This window comes from Monoraphidium neglectum (genome assembly GCF_000611645.1).
Source record: "Monoraphidium neglectum strain SAG 48.87 unplaced genomic scaffold scaffold00894, whole genome shotgun sequence".
NCBI classification, from domain to species: domain Eukaryota; kingdom Viridiplantae; phylum Chlorophyta; class Chlorophyceae; order Sphaeropleales; family Selenastraceae; genus Monoraphidium; species Monoraphidium neglectum.
The window spans coordinates 1-18,960 of NW_014012734.1; the positions used below are offsets into that span (position 1 = coordinate 1).

Sequence of the window (18,960 nt, forward strand, 5' to 3'; positions counted from 1 at the left end):
GTGCTGGGCGGTGTGTGTATGTGGGGGGCAGTAGTGGGCAGGACGTTGCTGCGGGCGATGCGTAGCTGCGGGCGTTTTTGTTTGGGGGGGGCCGTGGAGCAAGGCGGGGCCAACGCTGCAGGCTGGCTGCTGAGGGCTGATGAGCAGCGCCAGCCGCCAGGTTGTGTCTGAGATCAGTCCCATGGCTTCGATGCAGCGCACGCAGACATTACAGCGGCTGCACCCTCCCACTCTCAAGCGCACTCATTCTTCAAGCCGCCCCCCAAACCTTGACTGCCTGCAAGCTTGCCAGCCCCCCTCATGACCCCCCCCCTCTGCAGGCGAGGTGCTGCCCCCCAGCGACCCCGAGGTCATGGATGCAATGGATGACGCACTCAGGGGCCCAGGGTGAGGGGGCGAGGGCAAGGGGTGGGGTTGGGGCTGGTCGAATGGCGGGACGACGGTACTTTTTGAGATGTCTGTGAGGGCAGGGCACAAGGTGCTGCGGTGTGTGTGGTCCTCTCAGTGCTGTTCAAGACCCGCCCCTCCCGCCAACCCAAGCTACACACTGCCTGCCAACGAAGCTTCGTGGGGGTGTGCTAGGCAATTGGTCACAAGTCCAACCCTGTGGCGATGCAAGGCAGGGCGTGTTAACACACGTAAATCGTAGAGGCGGCATGCCCTACTTGCCTGACTGTCCAATCATTGCTGCCTCCCCCCTCAATCGACACAATGTATTGCGCATGTGCCCCAGGGGTGCGCCCCCAGCCGCCTTCATCGACTTCAACACCGCCCGCGAGTACCAGCCAAACATGGGCTTCTTTGTGGCGGCGGACGGGGCGCACAGGGTGTCGCGGCTGCTGCCCGCTGCTGCGCTCGTGACCTACGCGCCCCCCGGCAGCTTCTACCAGGTGATCGTGGGTACGGACGCATGTGTGCAGAGACGCCATGGGTTTCGCATATTACGCTAGCTGGCAGCTCGCCTGGCTCCCGGCAGGCAACTGTGGCTCAACTGCGCACCCCTTGTGCGTCATCGCGCAGGACCACCCTATCGTGGATGATGTCAAGGTGACACTGGACTACGACCTCACCGCACCCCTGGCAGCACCACGGTGGGTGGCAGAGTGGATGGCAAGCAGATGTCACGGTCTGCTCTGCCCGCTGCAGCGAGCCACTGTGGCTCTGAGGCGCGCTGGTGGTGGGGAAGCCTGCACAGAAAGCAGCTCATTGACGCAGCTGGTCTGCCGCACCATGCCTGGGCAGCATGCACGCAGGCTGATGCGCATGGCAGTGCCTGAATGTATGACACAGCCCAGGCGCTCAAGGCCATGATGAGGCTGAACGCAGACGCAAGTGCCCCGGCAAACAACCGCCTGCTGGCCTGCGCCCCGTCCTCGCAGGTGGCTCGACGGCTTCCAGCACTTTGTGGGGGCGCCCTACTCCCCCGGCCTCTGTGTCGTGGTGGACGTGCGCTACGTCGTGCCGGCTGCCGGCGGCAGCGCCCCCGCGGGCTGGGCGCTGCTGCCGGTGTTTGAGCGGTGCGGCGCCTTTGTCGCCAGCGGCACCTACCACTTGCCGCTGTTCCAGGTGTGCATGAAATGGACAAACCAACCGCCACGCTCGCATGCGGGCGGGCGGGAGGCAGGTCATTGGTGGCACCATGCAAGGGGCCGTGTCAAACGCCTGGTGACGGCAGCGCTCCTGAAGTGCAGCAGGGTGCAAATTGGTGAATGCTTGCTGCCGCCGGAGGGAGCAGCCCAGCCTGTTGCAAGATTCACACCGTTTCCACAGCTTCACAGCGCAAGTTGTTTTGCCCAAAGGCATGAACCTGGGGGGCACGTTTCAGTCACACCCAGCCACCCACCCATCCACCCTCCCCACACCACTCAGGGTGTCCCTGGGTCCACCCTGCTGGCTGAGGTGGCGGCCAGGGGTGACCCCCACGCAGTCATGGTGGCGCAGATCAAGGTGCGCTGGGGACACACGAATCACGCAAGTATCATCCTTCTGGTCAGCCCTCCCCCTTGGGCCAAGGAGGCGAGCAGGTCAGCCCAACCCCCAGGCCCTACATAAGACTTGCTGTCTTCATTTGAAGCACGATTGCACCAAGGAGAGACGCCGCTCTCTCCACACCTTCATTTGCAGTCCGGCCGCATCCGGCCCAGCCTGGACTTTGCGTCCGTGACAGTCCGGCTGAGGTGTGCGACGCGCGCCGGGCAGCTTGAGTCTCCCGCCTGGGCGGCGCCGCTGCCTTCGCTGCGGCTGCCGCGTTACGTGGTGGCAGGGCTGGGGTCGAAGCACGTGGCTGAGATGAGGCGGGTCGTCAAAAATAAGACCTACAGCCAGGTACGTAGGAATCAGGGGCCATGGGATGGCAGTAAGGGCGGTGGTACTGCTGTTGTACCGCTGGTTGTTCCGTCTCCTGCTGCTTGTGTGGTGTGGTGTGGTGTGGTGTGGTGTGTGTGTGTGTGTGTGTGTGTGTGTGTGTGTACGCACGCGCACACGCCTCCACAAGCAAGTGTGCGTGCTGCACACGCACGTGCGTGACTGTGTGAAGGCAGCAGACTCCCTCACTGCTCACGCCCACGCTGCCTTATCATCCGCGACTGCGCGGTGCACACAGCTGCGTGCACCCATCACAAACATCACGTGTATGCAAGCGATCAATCCTGTCATGCCTCCAACACCTTTCTTGACTGCGCGATTGACCCCGCCCCATTTGCCAACCCGCCCCAAACCCCAGGCCAAGCCCCAGGCCCTGACCGATGACCAGTGGGTGGACCAGATCAATGACGCCGTCATCAAGGCCGCGGGGCTGGAGGGGGATGACGACGGCGGGCTGCAGGGCGGCGGCGAGGAGGCGCGAGAGGAGGAGCGGGGGGCCGCAGCGGGCGGCGAGGTTGAGGGCGCAGCAGAATGACAGCGTGGTTGAGCTGGCAGGACAGTGCAGATCTGTTCTAGAGTTTCTCAGTGTCAGTCTCACATTCAGGGCGGGCATAGGCCCTTGATGGCAGCTTGCACGCGCCTGGCACCTTGTCCTGGGAACCTGGATGTTCTGAGCGCCATGATTCATGTTTTCTTGCCCGGGCGATTTACGCCACACAAAGTGTGTGCCGCAATTTGGACTGGGGAGCAACAAAGAGCCCTCAGAAGAGGCTGGTAAAGCTGGGGCAGCCGACCAATGGTCACCTGCACCCCTGACATCCGCACCCCTGGCATGGCCCCCCAGGAAGGTCAGAAGAGCTTGCAAGCACAGTGTGTGCGCGTCGACGGGTTCATAAGGACATCTTGCTTTGTATGTGCAGGTATCCCAGGCGCAGACTCAGCGAGTCGAACAGTAATTGGTGGGGGTGCATCACAGACAGGGCAGCTGCAAATTTGCAATTGTGATGCTGGTAGACAAAAGGGCAGCCAAGTGTGGGGTGGGCTGACACCCAAACAGGCAGGGGAGCAGGCCGTCCATCAAAATTAACGTACAACTAACAAAATGCAGCACAGTGCAGGTCACTATTTCGAGCATCAATCAGCCTCAAATTCCAGCAGCCGTCCCTTCAAAGCCATGCTGCATGGTGAGTACTTTGCAGCAGCGCGCAAAAAGAGTCACCGGAGCTCAACCTGCAAGTGCCAACCCGGCCATCAAGTAGCCGCAGCCTGCGACGCCGCCTGCGCCGCACGGCACGCGTCACGGTGCCGCGGCCACCCCTGGCGCTGGCAGGTGACATTGCAAAAGTATGCCAGCCCCAAGCAGCCGGTGCAGGCTCGCAGCTTCTCGCCCGCCTCCCCCGCCCTCTTGCCGCAGCTGAAGCACTCCCTTGGAGGCTTGCCGCCCGCCACGGCGACATCCGCCGGCGCCGCTGCAGCCGCCGCATGCGCGGCGCTGGGGCCCGCGCCGCCTGCGCCGCTCCAGCCTGTGCGTGGGCTGATGGTGCCGCCGCCGCCGCCGCCACGGCCCTGCGGCGCCGCACCGGAACCAGGGCTGCCGCTTGGTGCCCGTGCCTCCGGCTGGCCCCACCGCGGCGCCGGCGGCGCCCCGCCGGTGGCAGCCCAGGCCTGCTCCCAGGCCCTCAGGCGCCGCAGTATGCTGTCGGCCCGCTCCACCACCTCGCGTGCCGTGTCGACCTCCAGCATCAGCGCCATGCTCGGCCGCAGCCTGGACGCCACGAGCGCGAGGGCGCGGCGGCCGGCGCCCTCGTGCGCCGCGAGCGCGCGGGGGCCAGCCCCGGGTTCCCCTGCCCAAAACCCGAGGTCGAGCTCGCCGCCTTGCTCCGGCACGAGGTCGTCGAATAAGTCGACCAGGCAGCACACCAAGGCGCAGCGCTGCATCTGGACGGCCTGGCACCCCGGGCCGCCGACCGGGGACGGGCCGCCGCCGCCGAACGCGCTCTGCGCCTGCGCCGCCAGCGCGGCCGCGGCGGCGTCGCAGACGTCGTTGCTGCGCGCCACGGCCGCGGCGCCGTGCACGTCGCGCGTGCACAACGCCAGCAGCCGCGCCGCGCGCAGCTGCGCGTCGAACCCCGGCGACGGCCGCCCCTGGGACCAAAACTCGTCGTCCTCTGTCCCGCCGCCCTTGCCGCCCACCCCCAGCAGCACCTCCGGCAGCGCCCCGCGCAGGCCCCCGGGCCCCAGGACCTCCCGCGCCCAGCCCCCGCGCGGCCGCGCGGCCGCCAGCAGGCGGGCCAGCTGCCCGAGCACGTTGAGCGCGCCGCACGCCTGGCCCGGCAGCGCCCGCAGCCAGGGCACGAACGGCGCGAGCGCCTCCGACAGCGCCGCCGCCACGCCCGGCGCGCGTGCGTCCGCCTCGACCCGCGGGTCTGCGGGGGCGTGCGCCAGCCCCAGGAGCGCCTGCAGCGCGTCAAGCAGGTCATCCGACACCTCCGCCAGCCGCTTGGGCAGCGGCGCCGCCTCCGCCTCCGCCGCCCCCGGGCGCCGGGCGCCGCTTTCTGCCCCCCCACCGCCGCCGCCGCCGCCGCGGCCGCCCGCGTCTTGCGCGATCTGGACCGCGTCCGCGGGCAGCCGCCGCAGCGCCGCCGCGATGCGCGTGAGGTACCCCGGCCGCGCCGCGACCGCGGCCCGCCCCTGCGGCGACGCGCACAGCCCCGAGAGCGCCTGCTCGGCCATGCCGAACGACGCGCACGCCCCGCGGCGGGCGACGAGGAGGTGGAAGACGGCGTCCGTGATCTGGGGCGCCGTGGAGAGCAGCTGCTCGACAGCTTCGGGGCCGGCTTTCGCCAGCTGCGCCACCATGTTTGCCGACAGGGAGATGACGTCAGCGCCGCCCGCCTCGCGCCAGCGCGCGTCGAGCGTGCGCGCGCCGCGCGTGTCGGGCGCCGCCAGCATGCTCGCGGCCGCCGCGCGGACGGCGTCGGGGTGCGCGCGCGCGGCGGCGGCGGCGGCGCGCGGCGACGAGGCCGCGAGGAAGGTGAAAGCCTTGAGGCCCGCGGCCGCCAGGTCGAGATTGCGCACCGTTGCTCCGTCCGCCGCCGCGAGCGCCCCTGCCGCGATCAGCCGCTCGAGGCCCTCGGCTGCCGAGGCGGGGCCCGCGCCGCCGAAGCCCCCGACCGCCGCGCCGCCGAGCTTGGCCGCGGCCGCAGGGCGCGAGCGGCAGAGCTCCGCGGCGGCGTCGAGCGCGGCGGTGCGGCACGCGGCGTCGGGCGGCGCCAGCGCGTCGCCCGCGATCGCCGCCAGCAGCAGGCCGCGGCCTTCGACCTGGCGCGCGCGTGGCTCGCTGTCGCGCGCAAAGGTGGCGAGCAGGCGCAGGCTGCGCGCGCGGTCGGGGCCGTGGCGGGGGCCGGAGGCCAGGTCGCGCATGACGTCATCCAGGGCGCCGTCCGGCGCCCTCTGATTCGGCGGGGTCATGCCGAACATCTGGTTCATGAGTGCCTCCATGCTGGCATCGTCCACCTCGTCCTCGTCCTCGCTGCCGGCGCCGCCGAACCCGGCGAGCGGGCGGCCGGGCGCGCCGCGGGGGCGACCGCCGTGCACGCCAGCCGGGCGGCGGGCGGCGGCGCCGCCGGGCAGCATCTGGGCGAGGGCGGACGGCGGCACGTTGGCGCGCGCGGCCATGCCGGCCAGCAGGCGCCCAAAGCTCTCGGGCGTGGGGTTGCTGCCAAACTCGGTGCCCGCATACAGGGCCTGCAGGCGCTCAAAGTCCGCCGCCTCTTCGCCGCTCAAGCCGGTAGGGACGGTGGGGGTGACCCTGCTGACCCTGCTGGCCCTGCTGCCGCCGCCTCTGTCACCCATGGGCGGCACCCCAATGAGTTCGCGGCGCTGCTGCTGCCGACGCCTACTGTTGCGGTAGCGCCGGTGCTGTTGCTGCTGCTGCCGTTGCTGCCGTTGCTACACCAAACTCTGTCTGTGGGACCGCTCGCGCCGGTGATCGACCGACTGAATTGAATGAAACGTGTTCTACCTGCTAAAACAAGGCATTGAGCTTCAAAGCACGCCGATAGGACCCGGCTGGGAACACGCAACCGTGGGTGCTCATCACCCGATATGCATGGGTTGATATGACTTGGGAATCAGTGCATATGCCGCAGGTGACTCCGCGACTTGCATTTTTAGGCCAGCAAGACGTGGGGGGGGTCACGTTGACTAATAAGACTGGCACACACAGCGCAGCAACTGATTCTTTTGTGTGATAAGCTACACACGCATTTAATCCCGTTGAGGGCTCAACCACATGCATATGAGCGCAGGTACTTGTATATACCCATCAATCCGCCTGCTTAGCTCACAAATTCTTGCCCGCCTGGCTTGCGCCGTCCCCTCAAGTGGCATATCGCTATGCGCCATGTTGGGCATCACGTTAAATACAGGGGCTGTCAGCAGGCTTGCAACACCAACGGTCGCAACACCCCCATAGCTCAGGCGTCCCATGGCTTGTCATGGAGTGCAACAGCCGCCCCACACGTCGCTCTGGGCAGAGGCGTCGCAAGGCTCCTGGTTGACAGCCAACCAATCTCCAAGGTATGAAACGTCTTCAGATATTCGACAATTACGCCTGCAACATATGAAATTGACTGCAGTAGGCAGCTATGCGGTGCCAGGCGCCACGCGCGCGCACGCACGCAAGTGCGTATTTGCGGGCCTGGACCCTGGGCTGCCAATCTGCCCGGGGCGAGGCAACGCGTTGCACGGCACAACCCACAACAGAGCAGCAGGAGCCGGCTGCGCTGCCTGCAGCTGGTAGCCGTGCTCCGTGACTTACAATTTATGGTACATAGGTGGGAGGAACAAACGCGCCGGGCACTCCCTCGGCGCTATCGCCGGCTGAATCGCAACAGGATCAAACCACCGCCAGGTCAGCACGACAGATGAAGCTGCACAGGCGGTGCAAGTTGCGACAGGGCACCCAGCAGCGCGCGCCACCTGAAACCAACCCGTCCTAAGCTGGGCAGGCGCTCTTCCCTCTGCACTCTCCTGTACAACGCTGCAACAGCGAGGGGGACCACAGGACAAACACAAACACAGACGACCACCAAACGTCACTCGCAGGAAAATTTCGAAGGCATGATGCCCCACCGCTCGTGGCATCGTGCGGCTGAGACGGGCACCCCAGAGCCGCCATGCGCTGCCCAACAAGCTGTGCACATGCCAGCCGCGGAGCGCCGCCAGTGGCGCGTCGCCACTGCACAGACGTGCAACCGCCAACCAATGCTTGCGCCGCCGTCGCAGCTGCACCGCCGCAGCAGCAGCTGCAATGGCGGCCCCCGCAATTCCAGGATGGCCCCGCCGCGCCGTCAGCAGGAGCAGCTGCTGGCTGCATTACTCTGCTGGTCCAGCTTGATGGCCCCCGGGTGGCTGAAGCCGTCCAGCAGCGCCGGCGTTTCCAATATCTTCTGAACCAGCTCCTCAAACGCCTGGCCGACCGCAATGTTGACCTTTGCCGAGGTCTCCACGTAGAGGCAGCCGTTGTCGCGCGCAAAGGCGTGGCCCTCCTCCGTGGAGACGGCGCGCGACGACTCCTGCAGGGAGCCAGGCAGGCGGCGCAGGTTAGAGACCAGGTCGGAGGACGGCAATGTTGACGGCCAGGCGCCGCAGCTGGTGCTGCTGCCCAGGCAGGGGGCATGCGACCGCAGCGCTACCGCCGCTCCGCCAGCTCGCGGGCTGTCCTAGCCCGTGCGCCGCCCCCAGTCTAGCACCACCCACACCGCCATCACACCCGCTCGGACTACAATTCAATGCGCCTGCAATCAAGCCCGCCCACCAATCTGCCAACGCCGCAGCAGCCGCGCAACAGCTGCACCCGTCAGCTGCCGCATGCCAAAGGCCTAGTTCTACGGTCAGCTTTGGCCGCTGCAGCAGCACCCACCCACCCACACCGCGCGCTCCATCACATGCGCCACGCATTACGCAGTGCTCCACCACGCACCACCCACCAGATCGACCTTGTTGGCCACCACCATCTTCACGGCGTCCTCTATGTTGCTGTAGATGTCCACCTCCTTCATCCACACGCGCTCCAGGTCCTCAAACGTCTCCCGCCGCGTCACGTCGTACACTGCGCGCACGTGCGCGCCCGCAGACGCGTCGCTGCGCTGTGGGCCGCTGGTCCAAGGGCACCATCGGCGACGCGCGCCGCGGGCGCGAGCCCGTTGCGGCCTGATGCCGATACTAACGTGGTCCCCACTGCTCCAACCCCTTGGACGCCAGGACGCAACTGGCGTGACCGGCCCGCTGCCTGCCCCACGCTTACCTGGGGCGCGGCGCGCATGAATGCGCCTGCTGCGGTCTGCTGGCGCAACGCCCCGCTCTGCCCCTGCTCACCAAAGATAATGCCCTGCGCGCCGCGGTAATAGCTGCTGGTGAGTGTCCTGAAGCGCTCCTGCCCCGCCGTGTCCCACACAGTCAGCTTGACGCGGCGCCCGCCCAGGTTCAGGTACTTGACCCGAAAGTCGACGCCTGCCTCGACGCGGCGGTGCACGTCTGAGTCAGCCTGGCGGTGATGCACGTCATAGGCGCACAGCTTGCCAGCACGCCCTGCTGCAAACGCCCACAACATGACCCCACTTGCAGCACACCTATTGTTGACGTGGTGACCTCGTCGAAGCGGTCTGCCGTGAAGCGCATTAGCAGGCAGCTCTTGCCCACTGCTGAGTCACCTACCAGCAACACCTGGGTGGCCGAGGGCACGATGGGAGGGGTCGGGCTGATGGGGACGCGGGGTGGCACTCCTGGGCGAGCGGCCTCGCCACCCGCGCGCACCTTGAATAAAAAATCATAGTCGGCAGCCATCTTTCTGCTGCCTCCCGCTCCACCACGCGCGCTGGATCGATCTGCAGCTCAAGGTGAAACGCCCGACTCGAGCGCCGATCCACTGCAGTGATAATTTATAATCTTTGGGATATTCAGGGCGTTCCATAACGCATGGTTGGACCATGGCCACGCGAGCCATGGTTTGTTGGCGACGGCAGCTTCGCGCGTGTTGGGAGGACGTGGACGCGGTGTAAGCTGTGACGGGTGCTTCCACTCAAACGAAAACGTCTAGTAAGTTTCAAGCTCTATCCTTTAGCGCTTCCTCAGATCATCGTTGTACGATGTGTTGACTGGTCCAAGCCGGGCGGAGGGCACCATCATGGTGCGGCCTGGAAAGCCAGTGGAGGACCGCGTCCGCGAGCTATTCCATGGCGCTGGCGAGGGTAACTCAGCGCAGGCGCGCAAGGTGCGTGTCAGGTCGCGATGCCCGTCGACGCGCAATAATTTATGAATGGCTGCTGCACCTCCTGTTGGCTTGCGACCTGGGAGGTGCACACCTGTGTCTGGTGATTGGCCGCATGATTTTGATGTGCCACGCACAACTTCATAAGCACCGCTCCACGCTGTGGCGAGCGGCAAAGCACGGCGGCCGGCCCTGCTCACGCCCACACATTCGCGCGCCCGCTTGCCTTGCAGGAACGGGAGGCGGAGCGCAAGCGCGCGTACGCCGCAGAGCTCGAAGCGCAGATGCACGAGCGGCTGCAGCGCAAGCATCAGGAGCGCGCCGAGCGTGTCGGCGTGCGCCACCAGCCCCCCGCGCCCGATGCTGCAACGCACGGCGCTGCAGGCTGGGAAGCTGCGCGGCCGGCAGGTGCAGCAGGCGGTGTAGTTGCTGGAGGGATGCTTGGCGGTGGCGGTCCTGCTTGGGGCAGCGGGGGCGAGCCGGCAGCCTTCGACCTCGCGGCCTACCACCCACAGCAGCAGCACCACCAGCGGCAGCAGCAGTACCCAGGCAGCTACGACGCCAGTGCGGCACTGCCGCAGTGTGGCGACCCAGCAGCAGCGCTGCGATTTGGGCCCGGGGGCGGGGCACCATGGGCGCAGCAGCCGCCCTGGGGTGTCAGGAGCGCCGCCGACCACCATGCCGGCGGTGGCCTCGGGTACGCAGGCGGTGATGGCGGCAGCCCGCAGGCCTCCCACCAACAGCTAGCCGGCTTTGGCGCACCAGCCGCAGCGGGGGGGTTCGGCCCGTATGGAGTAGGTGCTGCCTGGGGTGGCGGCAACGGCGGCGGTGGCATGCTGGCCCAGCCAGGGGCGGCGGCCGCCATCGCGCAGCGCTATCAGCAGCAGCTGCAGCAGCTGAACGGCAATGGCAGCCCGCAGCAGCACGGGTTTGCTGGGCTGCAGCCATACCAGCAAGCGCCGCCGCCGCCGCCCCTGTATCAAGAGCAGCACCAGTTGGGACCTCCCCAGCGACCGTGGGACACGGGCGGTCAGTACGGCGGGCCAGGTGCTGCCGCTGTGCATCCGTCACAGCCGCAGGCATTCGGAGGCGCCGGTCAGGGTCTGCCCAGCGCTTGGCACTCGCCGCCAGCAGGGGCAGCTGTGATAGCCGCAGAGCAGGCCTCCAAGAAGGCTCAGGAGCAGGCCAAGAAGGACGCTTACAGGTGGGCCAAGGGCCGGTTGGAGATGGTGTCCAGACGGCCCTATCATCGTCATCGCTCCAACGCACTGGGTTGCGGCAGCCAATGTGATCCCCCCTGTGTGTCCTCTCTTCCAAGCACAGCGCGTCCGCCGTCCTTGATTGGTGCTCGTGAGGTGATACGTTGCAAAGGCGGGCTCTGCTCTTCTGTCCTCTATCTGCACAACCATACTCAGAACGCACCCTCTCCTCTCTTGCCCCCTCCCGCACACGCACAACTGCTGCAGGCTGGAGTTGGAGGCGCAGATCCGCGACCGCGCCGACCGCAAAGCAACCGACAAGCGGCAGCAGCAGGAGGAAGACCGCAGGAAGCAGGCCGAGATAGCCGCACGCGGCGACCCCTGGGGCCGCGCCGGCGCAGGCGCGCCCCTGCGAGGGGAGGACGGCCGCGTGCTGACAGACTACAAGGCGATGCGCAGCAGCGTGGCGGCGGCGCAGCAAGGGCAGCAGGGGCAGCAGGGAGCGGCTGCCTGGGCGCCTGCGCACCAACAGCAGCAGCCACAGCATCTGCAACAGCAGCAGGGAGGGCCTCAGTACGCGTTTCAGGGTGAGGCGCAGCAGCAGCAGTGGGGCGGGTCCGGCGACGCCTGGGGTGGCGGCGAGCACGGCTCTCCGCTGCAGCGGCAGCAGCTCCCGCCGCAAAATGATGCGTGGAGCCCTGGCGCGGCCTCGCCCGGGTATGTCGGCGGCGCGGGCCCTGCGCCACCCTGGGGAGACAATGCACGCGCGTCTGGCGCATACTTGCAGCAGCAGCAGCCACCGCACCAGCAGCAGCAGCCACCGCATCAGCAGCACGCGGTGTCCACAGCTGCGCCGCCATCGGGGCCAGCCCCCGAGCCCCTCTTGAAATTCCGCAGCGACAAGGCGTTCATGACCGCCACAGAGGTGGAGCGGCGCGCGCAGGCGCAGCGCGAGCTGCAGGATGAGCTAGCGCGGCAGGTGGCCGAGAAGAAGGCGCTCAAGGTGCGCGAGGGCTGTGCATGTGTGCGCTGCTGTTGCAAACGTGGCAGTGGAGGGCATTGAGGATTGGATCACTGCTGCTGCTGCTGCTTTCTATTGTGTTATAGAGAGCAACAAATGAACGCCGCTAGCGGTGAGTGTCAGTTTGCCGTGCCGTTCAGCTTTCAGTTCAGTGCCAGGAAGGCTGATTCCTCCCAGGCCCCCAGTGCAGCGTGTACAGTGTCAAGCCTTCCCCCTTACCAATAGCCGAGCTGGCCGTGCCCCTGCTGGCGTGCTGTGCGTCTTGTGCGCAGGAGGCCCAGCAGCAGCGCGAGCAGGAGGCCGCGCGGCGCGAGGAGGAGCGCCTCGAGCGCGAGCAGGCGCGGCTGGCGGCGCAGTACGAGGAGGAGCGCGGCAAGGAGCGCCAGGTGGGGGGGGGGGTAAACATATGTGCATAAATGGCCACATGCAAACGTCCACATGGGGGAGAGGTGGTGTGTGTTTGCCTGTAGAGCGCCTACATGTGACCCCGGCCATGGGGGCAGTACAGGGTTTGGCTTTCCAGGCAACCAGCATGTGCATGTGTGTGTGTGTGTGTGGGGGGGGGGTGAGTGGCTGGTTGGGTGAGTGGGTTGGGTGGGGGGTTAGGCAGAGAGGACAGGTTGTGAGGGACGAGGGCAGAGTGCCTCTGGGCTTGCTATCTGTGTCAGGGGCTGGGAAGATGTATACTCGGCGGTGGCAATGTTGCGCAGTTCGGACGCTTGGCGGGCTATTGACAGTGTCCGGCCATGCTGTTGTGCGCATGCGTGCGACTTCTCCACGTGTCGCTGATGATTGCCGCGTGCCAGCAATGCGGTGCTGCCGAGCCTCGCCTGCCGCCCGTGTCCCTCACGTGTTGACGTGCTCGTGGGATGCGTCTGCTTTACTGACCCCCATGATTTACCTCACCAATTTAGAAAGTCGAGAAGGAGGACGCGGCGGAGAAGGTGGCGGGCGCCTGGGAGGCCGCCAAGACCAAGGCGGCGCAGGAGCGGCGCAAGACACGCGACGAGCGCCGCGGCCGCGGCGGTGCCGGCGGCGACCCCGGGGACGACCAACTCTCGCCCCGCGGCGGGCAGGAGCTGCGGCACGAGTCGAGCCTCGTGGCGCGGCCGCGACTCACGCAGGAGGACAGCCAGGCGTTTGGCGCGTTGGCGACGCAGGCCAGCTTTTACACTTCCAGGCAGCAGCAGCAGCAGCAGCAGGCGCCGTGGCAGCAGCAGGCCCCCGCGATGCCGAGGGACGACGGGCAGCTGTCTGCTGCTGCGGCCCAAGAGATCGCCAGGTGGGTGCCCACGAGGAGCTTTTGGTTCTGCGGGCCGCTGGGCCGCTGTCACATGTTAGTTGTGCACCACGCCTCTTGCACGATGCTTTTGCAGCTCCAGCGCTCCTTAAAGGCATAGGACACACCAAGATGTATGCAACATGAGAAGACCCTTGATTCGAGATCACGAACGCACGAACGCACGCACGCCCGCACGCACGCACGCACGCACGCACGCACGCACGCACGCACGCACGAATGCGCACAGATGTGCATGCATGCGCACCCACACACTTATGCGCACGCGCGCGCACACGCACACACACGCACGCACGCACGCACACACACACACACACACACACACACACACACACACACACACACTCACTCACTCACACACATCTGCACGCACGTGCGTGTGCGCACCGCCACAACCCCATTTCATCAGGCTGCGCCAGGAGGTGATGAGCGAGGCGGCGCAGCTGCGCGACACTGTGGGCCGCCAGGCCACTGAGATGGCCGGCCTCAGGGCCATGGCGGCGGCGGCGGAGGCGCGCAGCGCAGCGGCAGCCAAAGAGCTCGGGCAGGTGCGCTTGGTTGCGGTGGCCACCGCGCCGCAACCCATGGGAGGAGCAAGGGGTGTTCAATGGTGTGTTCGGGCGCAGGACAAGAATGAAGGGGTGCCCGGGGGGCTTTCCAGCAGTGACGGAGCGCCACCCGCAGACAGCGGGAGAGACGACCGCCGAGCACCAGAGTCTGGTGGCACATCATTAAGCCCATGCTGCAGGGATCCTCGACTGCGTACGCCCCCCCCCTGATCCCCTTGATACGTGCACCAAGGTGCGGCGGGACCTGGCCACCACTCGGGACGGCCTGCAGAGAGAGACCCTCTCCACAATACTGGCGGACTACGGCCCCGCCGCAGCCCCGCGCGTCGCGCCGGCGTTTCACCCGCCGCCGCTCAGGGAGCTTGATCTGGGGCTGGAGCTGCCGCCGCCCGCGCCGGCGCTGCGACGCTCGCAGCAGCTGCTGTCAGGCGCGCTGGACGGGCCCTCGGAGCGCGCGCAGGCTGGCGGCCGGGCGGCGGCTCCGACGGCGGGGGTGCATCAGTCTGGGGAGGCGCCGCTGCTGGCGGTTGAGTCTGCATTCATCTTCCCTGCGGGCATGCGGCCGCCAACGGGCGGCGGCGGCGGCGGCGGCGGCGGCGGCGGCGGCGGCGGGCGTGAGCGTGCCGCGCAGGTGTCTGACAGCATGGCGCAGCTCTGGGCGCGTCCCGCGCGGCACTCGTCCTCGGCGCCGGGCCTGCTGTCCGAGGCGGCCGCGTCCGCGTCCGCCGCCGCCGCGTTTGCGCCTCCGGGCGCGCTGTCGACCGTGCTGCCCCTCGACCGCAGCGCGTCGGCGGCGGCGCCGGGCGCGCTGGCGGCCCATCACGCGTCCGCGCCGCTGGACCTGGCGTCGATAGCGGCGCGCAACGCGGACAAGCTGCGGCTGCTGAGCAGCATAGACCTGGGACAAGGCGGCGGCGGCGGCGGCGGCGGCGGCGGTGAGCCTGAGGGGGTTGAGGCGCTGGATGCGTTCCTGAAGCGGTTCGTGGCCGAGCAGCAGGTGCGAGGTGATTGTGTCGTATGCGGTTGAGCGCATCGGGCGGTGGGTTGAGAGTCGGGGTTCTGTGCTGCACAGGCAACTCCAGTGGGGCTGGAGGGCGCGGGGCTGCTGACCTGTGCAGGGTCTGGGCAAGCAGGTAGCGGCAACAGGTGTGCAGCCTGCGGCTGCCACACGGCCCAGGCAGCTCAGCAGGCCCGTATCGGGCCCCCGATCCCGTCACTAGGTTTTGTGAGTGATGGCACGCCCACCCAGCTGAGCAGCACATGTACCGCCATGTGTCCCGCAGGCGATGCCCTCGTCGAGCGAGCTGCTGACCGCATCAGGCAGCGGGCGGCCCTTTGGCGGCGACAGGGACGGCCCGGCTGGGCAGCAGCAACAGCAGCAGCAGCAACAGCAGCAGCAGACCAGGCCCCGCGCGCGCTGGGACGCCGCGGGCGGTGGCAGCCTGGACGCAACCATCTGCGATGCCGGATTGGCGGCGGCGGCACCCCGTCAGTCACCGGGTGACGCCTCAAGTGACGCCCTGGACGCGGAGCTCAGCCGGCTTGGCCTGCTGCCGTCCTCCTCCGCGCGCCGCCGCAGCGACGGTTGCGAGGGCCACAACAGCGCCAGCGCGGGGGTGGGCAGTGGCAGGGGTGGGCGCGCCCTCAGCACCAGCATCAGCAGCTTCGCCTGCCGCCTGGCGCAGCCTGCCCGCCAGCCGCCGCTAGGAATTGGCGTGGGGCTGGGCAGCAGTCGAGATCTGCTGGGGCTGCCCCTGGATGGCGGCGCAGGGCAGGAGCGGGGCCCGCTCATGGGGCTGCACGACAGCGGGGGCGGCTTGCCTGCAGTTGCCGCAGTGTTCTGACCGGCCTGCGGGGAGCTTGTGTGTTCTTGTTATTGGAAATTGTGATGATGTTGCTGCTGGTTGTGTGCTTTCTCGGCTGGACTACATCTGACATCCGTGTTGTCATGTCACTGATCAGTTGCCAACGAAGTCCCACTGCTTTGGTTGGTTTGGTATCAGCTGTATCGTGTTGTCCCCTTGACTCAAGTGTGAGTCACGGCACGGGTATAGCAACCAATGGTTGTGCGTTGGCGTGGCAATCAGGACAGAGCATCGAGGGCCGAGAGGCTCACAGGAGCACCGCACCTGAGCCCTTAAGCTCACGCCAGCCCCCTTGTTCAGGCTGCACCCGGAGCGTTTAGTCATCAAAGCAAGCATTGAAAGCGGTATGCGGTTCTTGAAGGCGTGGCCTTTGTCTAGGCAAATGGTTTGAAATTCTAATCAAGTTCAAAAATGGGGGGGGGGGATGGGGTGGGCGGCCGAGTGCCCAGACAAGGCCGCAGCATCAGCGGCGACTGCACACCGACGACGCAGGCAGTGTCGAAAACTCGACTTGGGTTTTGAGCATGAACCATGCACCACTGCACTATTCTGGTTGAACACCCTTGAAACTTTTGTCCCGTCAGCACCCTAATGCAATTGCCTTTCGTGTCCCGGCAGGCGCTTGAGGTGAGCGATCTTGAATCCGAGCGAGGTGCTTGCTGCCTGTGCGTTGTGCCCGATTATCAAATAATGTGTGTATAGCCGTACGCGACTCTCCCTCGCCCTCGCGGACCAAGTGCATTGAGCTGTGGGCTTCACTGCTTCGTGATCACAGAGGTTCAAGTGGGTGCTTTACCTCAGCATCCCTGCGTGGTTTGGTTACGGTCTGGCGCGTGATCCTGCCAATCTGGACGCCATCAAGGAGTGGGTGAGTGGCCGGGACCTGGCAACCCCCGCCGCCCCTCTCCGTCAGCGACATGCCCTCTTCGCTGTCGCAGTCGCGCCGGCCCCGCACCCGCCAGCCTGCTGGCCGCCCTCTTCAGTACGCAGCACTGCCGTTGTAACGACCGCCTCCCCCAACCCCACACGCCAGTTCCCGACCAAGGCCGGCGACCCCCAGGGCGATTTCGGGCGGCAGCTGCCCACCCTTGAGCAGGAGTACCGCCGCGTGCGCCTGGAGCAGGCGATCGACGCAGAGTTGGAGCGCCTCGCGCTGCGCAAGCAGCAGCAGGCCAACGGCGGCGGCGGCGGCAGCTGAGTGCAGCGGTGCCCAGTCGCCCAGACGCGCTGCGGCCGCCTCGGCGACGGCTTCCATTGGTTGCTGCTAGCGGCGGCAGCGGAAGAAGGTTAGCGCGGTACGCAACCACATAGGTGCTGGCAGCCAGCCCCACGCCATGGCCAAGGGCGTAGCATTGGTCGTCGGCGGCGCCGGCTTCCTGGGCGGCCACATCGTGCGGCAGCTGCTCGACAGCCGCCGCTACAGCGCGGTCCGCGTATTCGACATCCGCCCCAGCGGCGTGGCGGGCGCGGACGACAGGGTGGGGGACCTTCGGCGGCTGGAGGATGTGGCCGCGGCAGTGGAGGGCGTGGATGTGGTGATCCACGTGGCCACCGCCACCCCCACCAGCGAGAACTCACTCAACAGGTCAGCAGGGGTGGGGGGGGGAGGGTGTTTGAGGGTGGTTGGGGGGCGGAAGTAGGAGTGAGAGTGAGAGGGGAGAGTGTGTGTATGTGTGTGTGCGTCTGTGTATACATGCACGCTCGTGCGGTTGGGCATGGGTGATCCAGCGCTGCCTCGCAAGCGGGCAGGTCATTCGTGCGTGCGTGACGGGAGGAGTTGACATGCGCCCACACCATGCACCCACGCCCGCGGCTGCAAGGCCCTGGGGCGGGGGCACCCCAAGGGCGGCGCCCCCGCCCCCCTCACCCTGCCCCCATCATGTTGATCACACAGCCCCTCGCTGAGCTGACCCCGCCCCTCTGTCCGCACTGGGGCCCCTTGTCGTGCCCCTGGTGGCGTCAGGCAGCTGATGGATGACGTCAACGTGAGGGGGCTGGCCCACGTGATTGACGCCTGCAGGTCGGCCGGCGTCAGGAAGCTGGTCTACACCAGCTCAGCCTCGGGTGCGTGTGTGTGTGGGCGGGGGGGAGCGGGGGGCATGATGGGGGGCCCAGCAAAGTGGTTGTGGGGAGGCTGGGAAGGGTGGTGACAGGCGGCGCAGGACGTGAGGGGGGAAGGGCGCGCCGGCTGTGAGGGAGGGACGGGCGCGGCGGACGCACAAAGCGCCCCCGCGCGCCCGGCGCCCGCTCGCTGCAGCTCGCAGTTTGGGCACGCCTGCCTCGGGCGGCAAGCAGAGGACCCGCGCTAATGCCCTGCCGGCTGGACCAAGCCTCGCTCTCCTCATCCGCACCACACCCTCCCACCCCCACCCCCCACCCCCTGTCAGTTGTTTTTGAGGGGCATGACCTGGTCAACGTGGACGAGTCCCTGCCCTACGCGTCCCGCCCCATGGATTACTACACTGAGACAAAGATCAAGGGCGAGAGGATGGCCCTGGAGGTGGGTGCGTGGGGCTGTTTTCTTGTTTTGGGGGGATCGGTAGCATGGCCCAAGGGGGAGGGTGTTGTGCCAGAAAGAGTTGAGGGCTGCTGGGGGGCACTGGGGCGGTTCTGAGGGATGGAAAGGGGGAGTGGGGATGAACGGGGCTTCGCGAGAGAGGGAGGGAGGGGGCCGGCACGCGTGCCGCGGCAGGCCGCCAAAAGCAGGGGTGGGGGAGTTGGGGGATTCTGACAGGCAGGCCGCGCAAGGCGCGAGAGCGGCAGGTTAGGGCATGCGGCTCGGTCTCTTCCCCTGGCTTTGCAGCCTTTCGTACTCAGCCCGCTTCGCCGCTTCACAGCCACCCACCAAACTCTTCCGCCCCTCTTTCCGCCCGCGCCCACGCCCGCACCCCCTCATGCCCACACCCGCACACCCGCTTGCGCCCAGGCCAACGGCCCGGACCTGGCAACGTGCGCGCTGCGGCCGAGCGGCATCTTTGGCGAGGGGGACACTGTTCTGGTGCCGACCCTGGTGCGGCAGGCGCGGGCCGGCAAGATGAAGTACATCATAGGGGACGGGTCCAACAAATGGGACATGACCTACGTGGGCAACGTGGCGCAGGCACACCTGCTGGTGGGGGCCCGCGCGCGCGCATCGTGTGTTGTTCACTCTTGTGGTGGGGGGGGGGGGTCGCGGGGTGGCTATCAGCGGGAGAAGGAGGCGGAGCAAACAGTGTTTTTTTGTTTCTTTTGGGGGGATGGGCGACAGGTGTGGGACGCCTATGTCGTCCCACGCAGGGGACGGGGCAGGGGGTTCGTGCTGGCTGTGTCTTAACGGATGGGGGTCTGGCAGGAAGGTGTGCAGAGAGAGAGAGGCAGAGTCTGTGTGTG

At 67.1% G+C, this 18,960-nt stretch overlaps 6 protein-coding genes across 6 annotated transcripts; 4 read left to right on the top strand and 2 right to left on the bottom strand.

Annotated features, from left to right (window-relative positions):
- Nucleotides 1-722: 722 nt before the first annotated feature.
- Nucleotides 723-2,899, top strand: MNEG_5821 (hypothetical protein; the record flags this gene model as incomplete). Its single annotated transcript, XM_014045698.1, has 6 exons — nucleotides 723-890; nucleotides 1,021-1,091; nucleotides 1,380-1,566; nucleotides 1,870-1,947; nucleotides 2,125-2,325; nucleotides 2,723-2,899. 6 exons carry the CDS (start codon nucleotides 723-725, stop codon nucleotides 2,897-2,899), a joined length of 882 nt encoding a protein of 293 aa, XP_013901152.1.
- A 716-nt stretch (nucleotides 2,900-3,615) lies between these two features.
- On the bottom strand, nucleotides 3,616-6,219 carry MNEG_5822 (hypothetical protein; the record flags this gene model as incomplete). Its single annotated transcript, XM_014045699.1, has 1 exon — nucleotides 3,616-6,219. The coding sequence occupies one exon, from the start codon at nucleotides 6,217-6,219 to the stop codon at nucleotides 3,616-3,618; it is 2,604 nt and encodes an 867-aa protein (XP_013901153.1).
- A 1,499-nt stretch (nucleotides 6,220-7,718) lies between these two features.
- Nucleotides 7,719-9,213, bottom strand: MNEG_5823 (small rab-related GTPase; the record flags this gene model as incomplete). Its single annotated transcript, XM_014045700.1, has 4 exons — nucleotides 7,719-7,943; nucleotides 8,358-8,479; nucleotides 8,746-8,914; nucleotides 9,184-9,213. 4 exons carry the CDS (start codon nucleotides 9,211-9,213, stop codon nucleotides 7,719-7,721), a joined length of 546 nt encoding a protein of 181 aa, XP_013901154.1.
- A 340-nt stretch (nucleotides 9,214-9,553) lies between these two features.
- MNEG_5824 (hypothetical protein) lies at nucleotides 9,554-15,570 on the top strand (the record flags this gene model as incomplete). The annotated part of the gene is made up of 10 exons (XM_014045701.1): nucleotides 9,554-9,640; nucleotides 9,871-10,045; nucleotides 10,772-10,841; nucleotides 11,104-11,553; nucleotides 11,734-11,839; nucleotides 12,130-12,243; nucleotides 12,772-13,139; nucleotides 13,567-13,705; nucleotides 13,959-14,723; nucleotides 15,010-15,570. 10 exons carry the CDS (start codon nucleotides 9,554-9,556, stop codon nucleotides 15,568-15,570), a joined length of 2,835 nt encoding a protein of 944 aa, XP_013901155.1.
- A 612-nt stretch (nucleotides 15,571-16,182) lies between these two features.
- MNEG_5825 (hypothetical protein) lies at nucleotides 16,183-16,789 on the top strand (the record flags this gene model as incomplete). The annotated part of the gene is made up of 3 exons (XM_014045702.1): nucleotides 16,183-16,218; nucleotides 16,367-16,459; nucleotides 16,625-16,789. The coding sequence occupies 3 exons, from the start codon at nucleotides 16,183-16,185 to the stop codon at nucleotides 16,787-16,789; spliced, it is 294 nt and encodes a 97-aa protein (XP_013901156.1).
- A 136-nt stretch (nucleotides 16,790-16,925) lies between these two features.
- On the top strand, nucleotides 16,926-18,904 carry MNEG_5826 (NAD(P) dependent steroid dehydrogenase-like protein; the record flags this gene model as incomplete). The annotated part of the gene is made up of 5 exons (XM_014045703.1): nucleotides 16,926-17,176; nucleotides 17,555-17,655; nucleotides 17,979-18,091; nucleotides 18,518-18,726; nucleotides 18,868-18,904. 5 exons carry the CDS (start codon nucleotides 16,926-16,928, stop codon nucleotides 18,902-18,904), a joined length of 711 nt encoding a protein of 236 aa, XP_013901157.1.
- Nucleotides 18,905-18,960: the final 56 nt, after the last annotated feature.